Consider the following 17,941-nt stretch of genomic DNA (forward strand, 5'->3'; position numbering starts at 1 on the left):
TTTATTTTCAACACTTTTATATGAGATAATAATTCGATTTTCGGGAATTTCCCATTCATCAATGATTAATTAATCTTAATTGATTTCAAATGCATCCGCAAAGAGAAATCTAAACAATTTTAATCAGAATATCGTATCGTAATGTAGTATCAGAAAGAGCTTCCAAACTTCTGTTTATGACCTTCTTCTTCCCTCGATGGCTTGGTGGAAAGTATTGGTTATTTATTTTCTTCGTATCCTGTATACGTTCCGTTTGGTAAATAAAAATCAATGAACAAAAATCAGTTAATCTGATATCGGAGTAGATGGCGAAAGAACAAATGATAGAAAGTAAACTCGAATAAGTGAAAAATATATATCCGCGTAATAATAGCTATCACATAAAACGATATATTGTATTAATAGAATTACGTTTTTAGATAAAAGTAAACGAAACGTTAGAACTAAATCTCTGTGCATACTTTAGAGAAAAACAATATAAATGAAGGAATTCAAGATGGAAAAATTGTTTTATAATTTTATGTTTATTACGTTTGATATGTAGAAAAAAATATTACATATAGCGTTAACTTCATTACAAAATGAATTTGCAGAAATTAATGGAAAAATGATAAAAAAGAATTATCCCATTATAATAAGTATAATGAACAATGTAGGACTTCGCATCTTTCTCATACAAGTACCTCATATTTACTTCCATATCGAAATTTATTGTATAATAATTTTTTTACTTATTCATAAACGATATCCATAAGCAGATAGATAAATATCCTCAGAGGTTTATCAAAGATATCTATCAAAGATATTTAAAATAAACGATAGCATGGTGCATTTGAAACAATTCAGTTCTTGTATTACTTCGTTTATTTATAAAATAAAGCTAATTGTTTATGGCTGCAATCTCTTCAACTGTAATAGATGAGTTGATCAAAAATAATATATGACGATCAAATATTGATAATGTTTCAGTATCTATCTAATGTTTTCTCCATCTTTACCGCTTTGCGTGTTGTGGTTGAAAATGATTGAAAATAAATGCCTATTAATAGTAATATTGTCCACATTCTATACATAACGTAGTATTATTAGTTTTTTCGTCAATAAAATTACAGTTACGAAATAAACTCTGTAAACAACAAAGTAATATATGTAAAATAAAATGAATTATTATCGTATTTTTACCGTGTATTGTTTCTTCGGTCATTAATTGTAATTATTGAACAATTTGTAATAATTATTGTCAATTATTGGCAGCTTTCGCATTATTATTATATACTGTGAGATTCATTTGTATTTTACGTTAGTGTTAATTATATTAGAGTCTGCCTGATGTTTTGGAAATGCGCGTTCAGAAGCAAGTCCTTTCCGTTTAACTTCGAATTTATAATTCCACCTTTTGTTGTTAGAATCATCATTATTATTCGTATTACTATGTTCAATTATATAGGCGAACACTGCATGATTTCACCAAGCAGGATCAACTTACTATCAAAAGTGTAAATCTGTATTAAACTTTTCGTAGAAGTATCTCTCCGTGGTATGTAATAGCAGTAGTGAAGTCTTTTACAAAAAGACGAATGACAACTGCTAGTTATAATTATTTACTTTAAATCTGCATTTAGAAAATATAGATTTTGTTCCTCGTCTTTATTCTCATGTATTAATGATCTTCTATTGTTTGTACAATAGTTAGTCTTACGATAGTCCATTCGAGTAAAAATGTTAGAATGACATTATTCGAACGTTATTCAAATTCTATACGTAATGACGTGTTTCTCGGGAATACAATTACAATAAAGATATACGAAATAAAGTATCATAAAATAAAATCAATTGTCATTACGTAATTTTCATGCTTGAATTATTTGTAATTGTTCTGTCTGTAATAATTATTGACAATTAACATCTTTTGCATTGTCAGATTAATGTGTGAAACTATAGGATTTGAAACTGTGGGACTATGATTGGAGATTGAATTTACAATTTTCAGGTAAGCTCTGAAACTAAAAACGGATCTGCGCTATACATATAGTGAAAAAGGCGACAGGTGGAATTCGAATACTAGATTGTATAATTGCTAATCTTCGTATTCTATCCATTTAGCCATTGTGGACCTTACCGAAACATGAAAGCAGATAGAAAAAATGTATATTACAGAATGTTTTCTAGTGCACGAGGCCATTTGCAATGCTGGCGAAATTTTGGGACACGGCTCTATTTCGTATCAAATATTCAAGTAAAATTAGGTCTATGTAACTAAAACAAAAAAAAAAAAAAAACAAAAAGAACAAAACAATAGTAGATATCTTCATGATAAATCCGTTAAATACATTCTTATTTTATTGCAAAGTTTTGGAACGCTGAGAAAGAAATTACAAGGAACGAGGAATCCATAAAGTAAATATCTTTTGACATAATATCCGTTACGGTTATATTTTCAATGTATTATTGGATTTTTTACAAAATAATTTGCACCATCGGATTTATCGTCAAGATGAATTAATTTCATTAATTTGCGTAATCAGTCATTCTCTGAAAATTGGAAATATTTGACCAGGATATTCGTCGAAATAGATTTTGCAGCGCCAACTTTGAACGTAGCTGATAAAGAGGAATAAAGTAAAGTATTTTTACGAGAACTACACTTATACTTTAATTTCGTCAAAATCAATGATTGGTACATCCCTATGTTATCTTTCAGTTTATTCATTCTAAATAACGTTTTCTTAGAAAAGCAATTGTATGTGAATATTCTATTTATTGTCAAATTTACAAATTTTAATAATAAAAATAAAATTATTTATTCCAATAAAAATTTGGTATGGCAGAATATATTTTCATCATTATTTTTCTACGTTACTATTTTCAATTTTACACTCCTTTCTATTGGACAAATTAATAACTTCAGAAGGCTCACTTTCTTGAAACATATGCAATTTATATCTTTTTGACTTTAAATCAGCTATCTGTTTATGAAGTTCCATATTGTCATCTAAAAATGTATGCATTCCATCTCGTTTCTCCAATTGTTCAAGGCTATATCCGATAGTCCGACGATTCAAGAGCCATGGTTCCGGCGATGGTGTTGGTGGTAATGGTTTTGGTTTCATGGGATGAGGTAATCTATAATGAATTTTTGTTGTTGTTCGATAATCCATTTTACGAGCTTCTTCAGCATCGTATATAATATCTGTCAGTGTCTCTTGTTCTTCTTCGGGCCTGTAATTTATTTCCTCAAATATCAAAAATATATTTTCTTGAAAGAAATATATTATTTTTCTAAATAATAAAAAAATGTGGCAAAATAAAAAATGATAGTAGTATAATGGAATAGAATAGAATAGGATAGAATAATAGTATAATAGAAAATGGTATAGTTAAAAAGTTTTTGCGAAAAGCTAATAGAAGATCAAGTGTAAAATTTTTACAAAAATTGGTTTTGTAAAATTCACTAATTAAAATTGATCAATTAAAAATGACTAAATTCAATAAGTGCAGGTGCACTTTATCAAAATTTAGTTTCGTATTTTTCCATGTAATGCTGATTTTCTTCAACTTCGTGTTCTTAAACAATGTTAAAATTAATCTATTTAGGCACAACGTTAATTTATCCAGTGGAAATGGATAATATAAATAGCATTGTAATTAACTTTAACTATAACTTTAACATTAACTTTTTTAATTTTCTCATACCTATGAACTTAAAAAAGAATACAATACACATACAGCAAAATTTACTTCTGCCTCATAAACGTACAGCACAGTATTCCATATCTTTTGTTTTATTCTACATTTTAAATTACTTTTTTTACGAAGAATTTATTAATTTTCTTTTTAATTGTATTAGCAATAAATATGAATAAAACATATATATATATATATATATATATATATATATATATATATATATAAAATATATATATATATATATATATGTGTGTGTGTNAAAAAAAAAAAAAAAAAGAAACAAAATAATTGAAAAATAGTTTGGAGTGCAAAGGATTAATGAGCTACTTCCTGTAACTATTTTCTAACAGTTTGAATAACAATAATTATTATTATATCACATTAGCATCCTCAACTTCATGTATCATTATTTACAAATATCGAAAATATGAAAAGTTAATTTATAAATACATACTCTATTGATGCAAGGGACTTCATATGAAGCAAAGTGCGTTGCGGATAAATTGGTTTGTACAGATCTTTTAATTCTATCTGAGATAACATCGCTTGCGTCTCTGTAATTCCTGTACAAGCAGGTTCTGGTCCAAATCTTTGATACGATGATTTATGAAGATTACCCTTTGGTGGGAATATATATTTGTTATCTCTTGGTTCAGCCAATGTATGCATTTGCCTATAAATATCAAACTTTAATCTTATTCAAAATCTATAAGTAACGAAATTTTAACTTATCGCATACAATGTAACATCGGGAAAATCTCTTGGCAATGAATTTTGTGCAGTTTTTCTGTATTAATTCAAAATAATTAACAAGATATAATTAACATCATGAACTTTTTTTATTGTTTTCATACTCAGAATCCAATACCAAGAGATGCTATTTGATAATCTACGTAAATTATTGAATGTGATATACACGTAAATTATTGAATGTGATAAATGAAATAAATATTTCTTAAAATTTAGTGTCCTTAACATATAGAAGAAGGTTTAAAAAATATAATTGCTTATGTATTCGTATACTTCATGCTATATTTACCAATTATTTCGAATACAGGTGATAATACTTACGTTGATAATTTATTACGGTTAAAATAAAAATCAATGCGTAATTTGTACTTCTTTTCTTATTGATTAATTAACTCTTATCGTGATATTAAAAATTTTATTTATTTACGTTAAAAATTATTAATGTTTACCGCTCTAGAAGCAAAAATACATGCACAATTTAAACCTGTTACAAGTTAAATGGTTTTAGAGTCTACATTGATTGTGGTAACAAAACTGCGTTGCTACGCACAACACAGGAAATAAACGTTTCACCCTTTTACGTTTTAGCAATCTAGGAAGGGACAAATAAAAAAACAGTACGATATGAAATTCTCTGTTGTATTGAAAAAATATATCTCATATAAAAACTTACATTTTATGTTATAATTTGGAACTGTACAAATTGATGTGATATTAATAAAAATTAGAAATAGATTATTGCAAATATAGAACAGTAACAAAATTTAATGATAAATAAATAAAAAACACTCATATACAAGTAAAGTATTTATACTTATATCGGAATTATTATTATTTCTGAAGAACAAACTTAAAACCGATCAATTAGTTAAATAGATGATAAAAATATTTCCAAAATTTAGATATCACTATAAATATCAATGATACATTAAATGACAATAATAAGTCATATTTAATATCCATATTTTAATATCTATAGATATACACATTATATGCTTACCAATCATGAACTTTTACTTTGGTACTATAAATAGCAGGAGTATGAAATATAATTGGTTCAAAATCTTTAACATCATCTTCGCAGATTGGTAGAACAGCCTGTAATATAACCAGTACTTAAACATATGCTTAAAATACTCTATGAAAATAAATTAAATAAATTAATACTTATGAAAATAAATATAAATACTAATTTTGGTATAATGAAAGAAGTTTCCATAAATGTTGTGAAAACAAATTTGCCTAATAATAATCTATTTAAATAATAAATCTATATAAATAAAAATTTTAAATATGGATATTTCATATCCATATAACTGTCTATATAATGACCAAAAATTTCTACTTTATAACCAAATTTAACAGTCCATATAATAATCAAAAATTTTAAAAATTTCGTAACATTTTCAATATGAATGTAATCTTACGTTCAGTTTTCCTTTTGTTAACATTTTTCTTCATTTAAATAACGGAACTTGAATATCTTCGTTATTATTTTTGGTGTCTCATCATTCGAAATAATGTAATTAACTAAAAATTATTTTGAATCTAGAGTCAAGTATTGTAAGAAGTTTGCATAAAATGTTAACATTTTTTATACATTGAATATCTGATATCTTCACATTTCTTAGATTTCATATTACGCGTAGACATAACTCGCTGAAACTATATTGCAGAATTAAAAGTTATTTTTACAAAAATTTAGTGAAAGCATCTCTTATTTCGTGCTTATTAGAAAGAGTATATATATATTAAAAAAAGAATGAATATTATGTTAAAAGAGTTTATATTGCGGAAATGTCGAAAGAAGGTTATTTCTTTGAAATCATATGGTGAAGAAGAAGAAGAAGAAGAAGAAGAAGAAGTAGAAGATATCGGAGAGAAAGAAAGTGAAATAACAGAGGAATTAGCTTTTGAAGATATTCTTGCTGATAAACGTCGTAAATACAGCGCTAAAGAAGAATTCATTTACCTTCTTTACAATGACATTTTGAAATATTTTGTAATAGAGTAATCGGTTTTCTTTTCACTATGTTTCTAAAGAGATTTCGTTTTCAAATTCCTCATAAATATTTCTCATAAATAAAAGTATTAATATTGAAAATTTTATTTACGTACAATTTCCCTGTTCATTAAGTTTGAACATTATGCATTAATAAATAATTAGAAGTTAATAACATTAGTGACAATTGTACGCAATGACATACATATACACTTCCCTCAATTTATGCGAATTATTCGTTCTATGTAGATTTTTCACGCGAAAGAGTTCACTAGTACGAAAAAAATAGCCGATGTATTAAATCATTTAATATATAAATATCACTTGTCAGTACATAAATTATCGTCATGCAATATGTAAGACTTGAGTAATATCATTCATTATTTAATATAGGTGGGATGGTAAGCATTTAAGAAAAAAACCCAAGAAGATATTGGAAGTTGATGAATCTAGAAGTTCATATTACGAGGAAGATATTGGTAAAAGAGAAGATTACAAAGATGCAGATGAATTGGAAGAAAACAATAATAATTCCAAAGAATATAATAACGATACAGATAAATCAAACTCTATTTCGTCCTGGAAATTAACATTGCCTGATGAATTTGCAAATATTAGGTTCATTAATAATAATACGTATAGCGGTCGTATTAGTAGAAAAATGATGGAAGGTGAAGGCGTATATAGATGGTCTAATGGTGCTCAATACAAAGTAAGAATTTTTCATTTGCTACCATTACATAAATATATATAAATATATAAACTGTACAAATTGATAGAAATAATTAATGGAATAAAATGAAAATCAGGAACTTCTAAAATTTCAAAATTCTTTGTATATTTAATTCATTCATGCAATGCTAAAAAATTTATATCACTCTAGATAACATTCTAATAAATAATAATATAGATATTAATCAAATTATTAATAAATATTTAACCATATTTGAGTAATAAAAGTGATCGAAATTCTACGTAAGTCAAATATATTTTTAAGAAACTTTTAAAACATTTCTAAGACATATTTTTCCGAGACAGTTTCAAAGTATTTATTACAATTTTGAAATAACTAAACTGAAAGATTACATTAATAAGAACAAAAGTAATTGTACATAAGTACTTATTTATATATTTTTTACATACAAGATACTACTTTATATATTTTTTATTAAAAGCATTGAATATACACAGTTTACCTAAATAATACGCACTATTTTAATTATTAATTATGTGATATTATTTTAATTTATTTAAATTGTGAAATTTTTCATTAGTGATAATTATATGCATAATTTTATAGGGAGAATTCGAACAAAATCTTATGCATGGGAAAGGTTTACTAGAATGGAACAATGTTTGTTGGTATGAAGGTGATTTTATGAATGGCTACCGACATGGTAGAGGAATTATGGTGGATGGAGAAAATCGTTACATGTATACTGGTCAGTGGTATATGGGTCAAAGACATGGGAAAGGGTAAGTAATACTAATAAAATCAAATGCAAGTCAAATATTCTTATAAATCAGAAAACCTGCGATCTAAGAAATCACTTTTACAAATTCTTTTTATAAATCTGTAGCAGCAATATAAAAAAAGAGTTATTAAAAATATTGAAAAAATTTTTAACATGCGTAAAATTTATCTTTTTAAATTTGTTATTAATATGTATATAAAGCCAATACGAATATAAGAACATTTGTTAAAAATATTTAATAATCTTGTTTCTTAATTGATTTGCCTGTAATTTTATTTCTATCTAAAATGGACAGCGAGTATTTACATTATATTATATAAATACGTTCACAAAATATGTTCGAGTATTTATTAGTTCGAGTTATGTGTTAAAGTTTTAAACAAATTTTTCGTTCGACATTATATTACAATCCCTTGGTAGTAAATTTTAATAAATAGTAATCCCTTTTAGTAATGAATTTTTAATTTCTTACGTCAACAATGAAATATTTTTATATCATAATCCTTTTAATTTTTTATATAATAATCCTCTGTCCATTAACGATTTAGTGCTTCAAATGTGGTTCGGCACAATGTATAAAGCACTATGATCGCGCGCTTGTATTTGAGGCAGATAATGACCGTGTGGCAAAGTACAACAAAAGATTAGTATGATCCGGATATAAAACCGGAGATCGCGATAAATGGACTGTATATTTCATAAGTTTCATAGATTCACGCGGATCGGACGTCGCACGGAATTGTAGTTGACTAACTGACTAATTCTTAATGACTATTTCACGTAATAATAGCAGAAACAGCAGTGATAGTCGAAATATAGCAGAAAGACTGATTATAGCCTGAATTGTATTGATAACCTATTGCATTGACAACCCAGTGTTTGAATTAGATAACTGATGTGAGATGCACTCAGTGATTGTAGTTACGCGCTCTGCTTATCACGCACTGATGCACATATGAAACCCATTCTTGAATAACGCAATGTTGAATTTTATATATTGTTTTTACCAACGCATTGACTTTGTCGCACTCACTTCCCCGTTCACGACGAGCCTGCTTTATAGGAAAGTGATGGTGAGTGCTGGTCAATCACTTTGAATCACGAGCCGTTTGTTTTGCACTAACGTAGTTCCTCTAAAAACAGTGAAATTGTTAAACATCGATAGGATGATCGATGCCAACCTTTCTAGAGGACATTAAACATGACAATAAACTATCGCGTCAATTCTTAAAAATATTAAAATTAGTTTAGTAGAATTAGAGAGTAGAAATTTAGAAGTTAGGACTTCTAAACCAACATAAAATATGGGCGAGCCATTCTCCTTATCTAAAAAATAGAATAACAAATTATTTTCTGTGGACAAGCCTAACGTCTTTCGTAGATATAATTCTAATAACTAGAATTATGGGAAATGGCCTTAACAAAATCACCTTCCTTCGTTCATATATTGAACAATTTCACATAGATATTAGTTTATACCTACTTTCAATATTTAAAACAATTGTTACATTTTGCAAGTATTTCCTGTCAGTAACTTTTTAATAAAAAAGATAAGCGACTGCTCGTAATCTTTTAGAGATTATTCAGGAAAATATTCTTGACAATGTATTTGAAAGTTTCCTAAAAACGTCAACTTTACTATTTCTAACTTTTGAACACATCGTGATTGATCGCAAACTCTTCAAGATCAAAATTGCTCAGAACGATAATCTTGACAACATACGTATATGAAGGTCAAGCGTGAGAATGCCTTATTTCTGTACAAATTAATTTATTCCTAAAAAAATTGAACTTAGAGTTGTCAGCTGTAGTATAAATTTTTTTTTTGCAAATAATTATGTATTTATTGCAAAAGTTACTCTCGTTACCGTGACAATGGTTCATACGATGGCGATTGGGTGATGAACGAAATGAATGGGATCGGATTACGAATTTATCCAAGCGGTGCTCGTTACGTGGGTCAGTGGAAAAATGGTGTACGCGACGGTGTCGGTACTATGGTCTGGTCTAATAGAAATCTTTATCGTGGGGAATGGAAATGCGGTGCAATGAATGGGTTAGTTAATCTTTATTTTTATGATAATGAATTAAATACACAGCAATATTATAATTTACAATAAATTTATGATATAAATCTATAGTATATTTATAAATATTACAATATGTATAAATTTGCAGATATGGAGAATACGTATGGAATGGATTTTTTAATAAAACGTTTACTTGGCCACAAGAAGCATCATACATAGGTCACTGGCGTCATGGAATGCGTCATGGCAAAGGTGAATTTATATTTTTATTCTGCAACAAAGATTGAAAGATGAAAGTGATAATAAAATTGCTATTATAGGAGAGATAAAGTTGAATTCTGTCGGTGGGGCTAAGTATTCTGGTTATTGGAAAGATAATAAGAAACACGGTTACGGAATTATAATTGGTAATATGAACATTTTCTGAAGCTAAATTTTGTAAGAAAGATAGAATACATATGTATATATTAATCAGGAGTATAGTAGATACAAGCTGACATATATGATGGCTATCTTTTTTTTATAAATTATAGATATCCATATTACTTATATTTTTTCAAATGATAATGAAACTTCAACTAAAAATAAACTTCGGATTTTTTAAATTCGAGTTGTAGAGATAAAATAATGTATTTATGTATGTAGTAATTAATTCAGGATAAAAATTTTATTACTTAATTTTTCATAACGAAGCAAAAGAGACTGAACAAAATTGTAATCCTATAAATATTTTTGAATTACAGAAGTTTGAGTTATTGAATGTTATTAATATTGCTAATACTAATTAAATTATAAGCGTTAACTCTTATGTAATTTAAGAACATTTTAAATTTTGAATAAGATTATTAAGAAAATTAATATTTTTCTTATATCTATGTTATATTATATTTGTCTAATTTTAATGCAACAAACGAATTAAAAACATTTTCATTTTATCCAGGAAGTAACGGGGAAAAGTTTGAGTTTGATCCACTATTTTTAAATGATATTTTGTACGCTCCTAATGTCGTAGCCGATAATTTAGAAAATGAAATAGAAACAAAGAATGAAAAAGAATGCGTGCGTACAGTCAAAGAAATAAAACCATTGTAAGTATATAATTAGATAAATAAAATTTAAGAGTATTTGTAGAAAACACTGTGAATGTCAAACATTAAATTTTTCAAGAAGAAGAAAAGAATTATTCAGCTTTAAATTATTTACCAAAAATTTATTTACATTATTTGTTAAAAATTTATCAAAAAATTTGATTTCTCTTTATTGCAAAATTTATTGCTTACTAATATAATAACTGACAGAGTTCAATTTCATAAATTTATTATGATAAAACTTCTATGTACAGATTTTACTTTTAATAACCTTGACCTTCATACGATGTGCACCTAAATATGATAACAACATGCAGGAAATACATTTAAAAATAAATTAAATATAATTAATTTCTATTTAATTGTTTATAGATTTATTGAGAAACCTGACCAATTAACAGAAACCTTGGCAACTCCTATTCTGAAACCAGAACAGTTTCTAGATTTATTTTATTATATAGCTCGTCTACTAGATCCAAAGAGTTTGGAACCATCTCTTGTACTTTCGACTTCATCTGGAAAATGTTACAGTTGTGAAAACGAATCCTGTTCTTGTTTGACACATTCAGTTTCAATCGGTTATTACTATTTATATTTTTTATTAATAAATAATATACAATAAATGTAAATTTTACGCGGTTCTTATACGCGAGTATGAAAAAAATACCTAAGAAAATATAAGTTATAATAAAATTTATTTCACATTCCATTGGTAATTATTCTTAGAATAGCTTAATTCAATAAAATCAAGTAGGGAAAAGAAATTCGTACAAAGTCCGCGTAAATAGATATTTCTTTTTTTTTAAAGCTTAATTAGTTGAATGCATTTATGTTTATTATCAGAAATGTTTTCCTTAGAAGGTTGATACATGCGAAACAAAAATAAAGATTTAATGCAATGTTTCTTTAACATTATTATTTTTGTCATTTTTATATTGAGAATATATAGTCACCATTAATGTTATTTTTTTTAAACTTAATTTCATAATTCGATATTCGAATTATTTCTATATAAAAAAACTTTTGTATATATTTCACATATTTCAAAAATAATTGTATTTGATATATATGTGCTAAATATTTAAATACACTTTGCATGTTCAAATAATCAATTCTTGATCAATTAATTAATTCAATAAAGCAATATTGCCTTTTATTGCAAAATTGTGATATTTTTCAATTCTTGTAAATAAACAAAAAGCATTGTCATTCGTGCATATTCATGAAGTAGGATAGCGACTAATGTAAAACAAATTTTGACGCAGATGCAACTACAAGTGAAGAGAATGATATTTCACAAACAAATGCATCTAAAGAGATGATAGACTCTAATTGGAGATATGAAGAACGCTGGACATACAGTTGTTTAATGTTTCATATGTTTCGTTTACGTCAAATTTACAATGATTATGCGAAATTATTTGCCAAGTCAGCGCCAAAATGCAATCTTGCAATGAGTAAATTGTGTTTATGGCAGTTATGGAGGGATTGTGGTATTCATGAAAAAGGATTTAGCCTCGTTGAAATTGATAGTTATATTGGTAAACATCCATTAATATTAATTATACTATTGTTACGTCATTCATAATATACAGTACTGTGCAAAAATCTTGGATTATACATGATAGTGATCTCATAATGGTAACAATTATGTCTTTAAACAATATACAAGTATTTTAATATTTTAATATTTTAAATTTGATATTTTAAATATTAAATATTTTAATATTTTAGTCTCGAATTTTAATATTCAAATTTTGCTGATATATTCTATGCCTAAAATAGAACTAAAATATTATGTAGCATTAGTAAGGAGTAACTTAGGAAGTTTATAAATAATTCATTAAAAAGTTATAAGAAAAATATAAAATATGACAAATATAATCAATAGATTCAATTTTAACGATGGATTAGTTGAGAGGAACTAATCTACTGGTTCTTTTCACCAAATTTTCTGGATCATTAGACTTTACATCATTAGATTTCTACTGGATCAGTAGAAATATTCATTATCTTTAAAAGCAAAAAATTTACAATACAGAAATATTTATCAATATGAAATTAATTAATTACAAGAATCAAAACTGCAGAGAAATTTTATAGTATTCCGTCCACAGTAAATTTTATAGTATTCCGAAATACACATGTATGAATGTGGCTTTACATTTCATGTTTTTGTTATATTGTAACTGAAGCATTTATGGAATTTTTGCTACATGATACTTTATCTATAGAACACACTGACAATGTTTGAACACTAAAGTACAGAATACCCTGTTACATATTTTGGTTCTTCCAGATCTAATTTTTTAAAAATATTTCATCAAATGGGATTCTAAATTAATTCTTAATTAAACGGATATATAACGATTTAAAGTGAGTTACCGGAAGGTACAAAGTCAAAAGTATAAATGAAATATATCATATATTATAAAAGAAATAACATAAAATGGAAAATGAATTTAATAGAAAATTACATATTTAGTAGACTTTCCGACAAAATTTTTGTCACTGCCATGAGCGGAAAAAAAGGACATCATCCAAGTTAAACATTTTTTAAGAATAAATTTAAATTCATTTGCACAGTGCTGTACAATAAATCAATTTTTCTTTTAAGTAAAAGGAGATTTGGATTTCGTATCATAAACATATTATTATAAATTTTCTATCACTAATATACAACATATTACTGAAATAGCGAAAAATGAAATTACTGGGATAAAGGATCCTCATCATCCATTCGAAAAGATTGAGATCTGGCAATTTTTACATGCATTATTAGAAACTTCATGGCATTTGTATACTAAACACAACGACATAGAAATCGAAGAAATGAATGGAAAACTTGCCGGAGGTTTGCACAGATTTTTAAAAAATGACGTATATCCTCATGCTGGCAATCATATTGGTATATGAGTAATATAATAATATAATTATAAATAGAATAATGTAATATAATTAAAATAATATGAAACAATATGGAATAATTATAAATAAAATGTTATTACAAAAAATAATTCTTTTGCAAAGTTAGGAAAAGCATTGTGCTATACGGAAAAAAGTTAATTTATATTTATATAATATTTTAATGATTTTTATTACTTTTTAAGAATAAAATGATCAAATGAATAAAACAAATATTTATGATTCTGTAAAAGAAGTCTTTTGTGTTATCAATTTTTTAAAGAGAAAGAAAGAAAAAAAGCAAATACAACTTTTTAAATTTTGAATTGATACCTTTCAAATAAAATAATAATAATATAATAATATAATAATAAAAAAATAATAATAAATAATATTTTCCAGGTAGTTTATGTTACGAAAATCAGGATTTACTGCCTATATACTGTGTCTTTGAATTGTATCAACAAATTGGATATCCACCTTCTGCGAGAGATCTTCTTCGAGCAACGTGCAATTTAAAAGGTAAACTAATTATCTATTATGTTTTAAATCTTAAAAAATTCTCTCTACTACCATTTTCCAAATATTTTCCATTTTCGAAATTGTCTATATTCATATTTGTATTTTATATAACTAGCTAGCATTTTAGATTCGCGTGAAAATAATTTTGAATTTTGAGCAATAAGTTTTTTTAATAAATTATTTTTCCTCCTTCATCTTCCGGCCAATTGTATGTAGTATCTTCTACATAGTATCTTCCAGCGCGTTCTTTTGGAGAAATATAGGTAATGAGAAGAAAGAATAGGATGGCAAAGCGGAGGAAAGAAAAAAATGTGATATTTGTTATCAACTGCACTTATCAACTGCATATGAAAATGAAAACGAAACACATAACACGAATTAATCACAGATAAAGTTTTCATCCCTATGCTCGTACCATTATATAGATTATAACAGTACTAAATCAAACCCTTTTTTGGAAGATCCAAGTTTGTTTAATTTTTCTTTACAGATTCTTCATTTGTATTCTTCAATGGCATGATTATCTTTTCAATAGCATCATCATTATAGGAACTTGATGATTTTAAATATCTGAATTAAGATTAGAACGATTGTTTATTCATTGACATTCACTTGTCAGCGCCAATGCATTTTTAGGACAATTAGAAAGGTGGAATTACCGTCCATAATTAATTTATGACAAGAATGAAAAGCATAAAAAAGACTTCTATCTTGAACGAAGGCTTAGCATTAAACGAAAGCCAGTGATTTTAAATCACGATTGATTAGTTACTAGTATGAAAGAGTAAAGTACATAAACTAAATAGCATTGTTGTAAGTTGCCTTGGTTTCTGAATATCGATATTGTTTCTAAAAGAACTGACTGCGGAGCTAAAAGAGGACTATGACTGCTCAGCACTATCCCAGAATTTACGATTTTAGAAAATTTCCAACACACTCTTATCGTGAATCTCTAACAAAATTGGTTGTTATATGTGTATATATAGATTATTATGTATAGATTATTATGTATTGCAGATGAAAAGAAGGAATATGTTTCCATTCAAACTATTAGGTATATAAATTTCAACGTAAAGAGAACATAATATCGTGTCAATTTTTATGATATAAAGCAACATTCATCCACTGAACAGATTACCAATCAAAAAAATTTAATTTATAGGATGAAATTTATTGCTTTCGAATAGTTACTGAAATTACAATTGCAATTTTCATTTTCAAAAATATAATAAATACTAACAAATAAACTCATTATTTTCCTACAGTAAGTAATTATTTGCCTGAAAAGTAACTTTAACTTAAACAAACATCTTGAAGTTCAGTGTTGTTTCATAAATCAATTATTTCTACTTGAAATTCTTTAGGAATTGTTTCAACGTCAATATTGATATACCAAAATAGTTTGATTTTCACTTTTGAACGTAAAATTTTTAGATTTCAGTTAAGTGAAGTGCAACGTTTCGGCGAGTTGCAAATAAGTACATACATAGTTGAAAAACTATATACAATCCATAGTCCTATGCTCATCTTGCTGATTTATAAAATATCTACTGATTTATGAAAATCATATCAAAATTCATCCAATATTTGCACACAAAGACAGATGACCATCAGAGACTTTATTTTATATTACGTAAAGATGTTGCGCAAATCTGTGAAACTTACAAATGTTAAAAATTAAGTATTTTTTTCTTTGAGAAATGTCGTTGCACATAAAGAGCTAATAAAGTTTTTCAATATAAAAAGCATAGATATCTATGTAGATATATATATAAATTTTAACAAAAAACATAATTTTCTCAACTATTTTGCTATTTGAAGAAAGCAAATTTGAACAAAATATACGACATTAAAATTTACATTTTATATTATGCATGTAAATTCTGCTAAATTCTAGTTCCTAAAATAATGATATTTTTATATTAAAATGTAAATATATTGTAATGATATACATAGGTACGGCAGATTCTTCGACTACCGTTGAAGCTATGAAAAATTTTCCGGATGGAATTAATTTTGTCACAGTAGGTGAAAAAGTCAGTTACTTACTGAAACTTGATGACATTTTCGTATTACGTAATTGTATGATTAATGTATCAAGAAAAAATGAAAATAATCTATATAGTAGGTATAACATACTCTATAAAAATTATCGTAATTCCTTCACTTATAAACATTCTTCAACATTTATATTGCAGCTAATGAATTATTAGTCTTTGGACAACTAGGGATTTCAAAGATAACAGAAATTATGACACTAATATGCCCTGGAATAAAAGACGCAAGCAGTGGTATAATTATAAATATGGATTATAAGGTACATTATTACATATTAAATTGAATTTAAAATTAAAAATCAAACTTTTAATAAATGAATTATTGTCAGTGTAATCATTATTATTATTTAATTGCGCTTATTTTGATATTTCTAACTTTGAATATCACAATGATGTTATACATTATCAAATTTTTGCGTTATGTCCGATTTAATTTAAAACGAAAAAATTGTAATTTATACTAAAATGACAGTTAGTAGATAGATTATTTTTTATAATCACTTGTGATTAATTTTGTATATTAATAAATTCCGACTAAATTGCACAATACCAATAATATTAATAATTATAATCTTTACACGCCATGTAATTTTTATCTTGTATAATATGCATTAAAATAATTATTAATTCAAAATGAAATTGAAAGCAAATAAATTAGTAAACAATATGAATAACGATATGAAATGCAAATTATGTAAAATCAAGTTTCATCAATTATTTAAACATCAACTTTATAGTTACAAAATTATTATTGATTACATCAAGAGCATAAAATATTATAAGTAACATAGATTGAAATATTTGTTACATTAATATTTATTCATATATCAATATTGAATATCATATTTAATTTAATATGTGACTGATATCAATGTGATATAATCAATGATTATTTACAGATATTACAAAAATTGCGTTTCTTCTGAATTATCTCTCGCTTAAATGCATAATATATTTTATAGACACATCGTATACAATATTATGCATAATTTACAGTATAGAAATTGAATGTTACAGTTAACTTTTCTTGAATTCTATGAAATAATACTAGAGGCAACAAAGGAGTTACTCTCTTTAAAAAAGAAGACCGTCAAATTATTGCATATGAAAAAGATTGAGGAGGAAGTAGCTTCATTCAAAACCAATAATCTACAAAGAAGAGACGATTCTCAAGTTAGTGAACAGTCTTCGATCAAGAAGATTTCTAAAATCAAAAAAGGAACTTTAATATAATTTATTCAGATGATAATAATAAAATCTAGTTTCACTTCTGTCGTGCGAATCATATTGTATTTTTAATTTGCTTCACATTAAACATTCGAAACAATCGGGATTATGTTAAACAAAATTGAGCAATTTTTATTGCATTTTAGTTTAAATACATATTTATAGTATGCAAACTTGCAATTAAAATATAACAGGAAAT

General features: G+C 26.1%; 4 protein-coding genes across 8 annotated transcripts in view; 3 read left to right on the forward strand and 1 right to left on the reverse strand.

The window, feature by feature from the left end:
* Window positions 1-1,095, forward strand: part of LOC122529319 — a 2,267-nt gene extending 1,172 nt beyond the window's left edge. Inside the window, exon 2 of the mRNA XM_043655323.1 lies at window positions 970-1,095. Within this exon, the coding sequence (XP_043511258.1) occupies window positions 970-1,029 (60 nt within the window). The 3' untranslated portion in view covers window positions 1,030-1,095. The remainder of the gene's footprint in view (window positions 1-969) is intronic.
* Window positions 1,096-2,829: 1,734 nt separating this feature from the next.
* On the reverse strand, window positions 2,830-5,945 carry LOC122529316. Its single transcript, XM_043655321.1, has 4 exons — window positions 5,865-5,945; window positions 5,438-5,535; window positions 4,142-4,360; window positions 2,830-3,219 (listed from the first exon to the last, which is right to left on the reverse strand). The coding sequence occupies exons 1-4, from the start codon at window positions 5,886-5,888 to the stop codon at window positions 2,844-2,846; spliced, it is 717 nt and encodes a 238-aa protein (XP_043511256.1). The 5' UTR covers window positions 5,889-5,945; the 3' UTR covers window positions 2,830-2,843.
* A 289-nt stretch (window positions 5,946-6,234) lies between these two features.
* On the forward strand, window positions 6,235-7,982 carry LOC122529329 (radial spoke head 1 homolog). Its single transcript, XM_043655333.1, has 4 exons — window positions 6,235-6,269; window positions 6,833-7,151; window positions 7,740-7,915; window positions 7,967-7,982. Exons 1-4 carry the CDS (start codon window positions 6,235-6,237, stop codon window positions 7,980-7,982), a joined length of 546 nt encoding a protein of 181 aa, XP_043511268.1.
* Window positions 7,983-8,580: 598 nt separating this feature from the next.
* Window positions 8,581-17,930, forward strand: LOC122529314 (radial spoke head 10 homolog B-like). Of its 5 annotated transcripts, XM_043655314.1 has the most exons (12): window positions 8,583-8,987; window positions 9,770-9,970; window positions 10,093-10,196; window positions 10,265-10,351; window positions 10,885-11,032; window positions 11,405-11,610; window positions 12,298-12,573; window positions 13,731-13,940; window positions 14,339-14,458; window positions 16,415-16,582; window positions 16,657-16,775; window positions 17,533-17,930. In XM_043655314.1, exons 2-12 carry the CDS (start codon window positions 9,816-9,818, stop codon window positions 17,746-17,748), a joined length of 1,809 nt encoding a protein of 602 aa, XP_043511249.1. In that variant the 5' UTR covers window positions 8,583-8,987; window positions 9,770-9,815; the 3' UTR covers window positions 17,749-17,930. The 5 variants fall into 5 exon arrangements, with proteins under 5 accessions (XP_043511250.1, XP_043511249.1, XP_043511251.1 ...); XM_043655315.1 differs by lacking the exon at window positions 10,265-10,351 and having other exon boundaries at window positions 8,581-8,987; XM_043655316.1 differs by lacking the exon at window positions 13,731-13,940 and having other exon boundaries at window positions 8,584-8,987.
* Window positions 17,931-17,941: the final 11 nt, after the last annotated feature.

Source organism: Frieseomelitta varia, unplaced genomic scaffold (assembly GCF_011392965.1).
Source record: "Frieseomelitta varia isolate USP_RPSP 00005682 unplaced genomic scaffold, Fvar_1.2 scaffold_285, whole genome shotgun sequence".
Taxonomy (NCBI): Eukaryota; Metazoa; Arthropoda; class Insecta; order Hymenoptera; family Apidae; genus Frieseomelitta; species Frieseomelitta varia.

Excerpts from the sequence above, each read along its gene's own strand:
- LOC122529316 (XM_043655321.1), bottom strand. The coding sequence starts at position 5,888 with ATGTTAACAAAAGGAAAACTGAAC. Across the intron at positions 5,536-5,864 it reads TAACAAAAGGAAAACTGAAC|GCTGTTCTACCAATCTGCGA; the intron begins GTAAGATTACAT and ends GTTATATTACAG. Across the intron at positions 3,220-4,141 it reads AAGTCCCTTGCATCAATAGA|GCCCGAAGAAGAACAAGAGA; the intron begins GTATGTATTTAT and ends AATAAATTACAG.
- LOC122529314 (XM_043655314.1), top strand. The coding sequence starts at position 9,816 with ATGAACGAAATGAATGGGATCGGATTACGAATTTATCCAAGCGGTGCT. Across the intron at positions 13,941-14,338 it reads TCATGCTGGCAATCATATTG|GTAGTTTATGTTACGAAAAT; the intron begins GTATATGAGTAA and ends AATATTTTCCAG. Across the intron at positions 16,583-16,656 it reads AAATGAAAATAATCTATATA|CTAATGAATTATTAGTCTTT; the intron begins GTAGGTATAACA and ends TTTATATTGCAG.
- LOC122529329 (XM_043655333.1), top strand. The coding sequence starts at position 6,235 with ATGTCGAAAGAAGGTTATTTCTTTGAAATCATATG. Across the intron at positions 6,270-6,832 it reads TATTTCTTTGAAATCATATG|GTGGGATGGTAAGCATTTAA; the intron begins GTGAAGAAGAAG and ends TATTTAATATAG. Across the intron at positions 7,152-7,739 it reads CTAATGGTGCTCAATACAAA|GGAGAATTCGAACAAAATCT; the intron begins GTAAGAATTTTT and ends ATAATTTTATAG.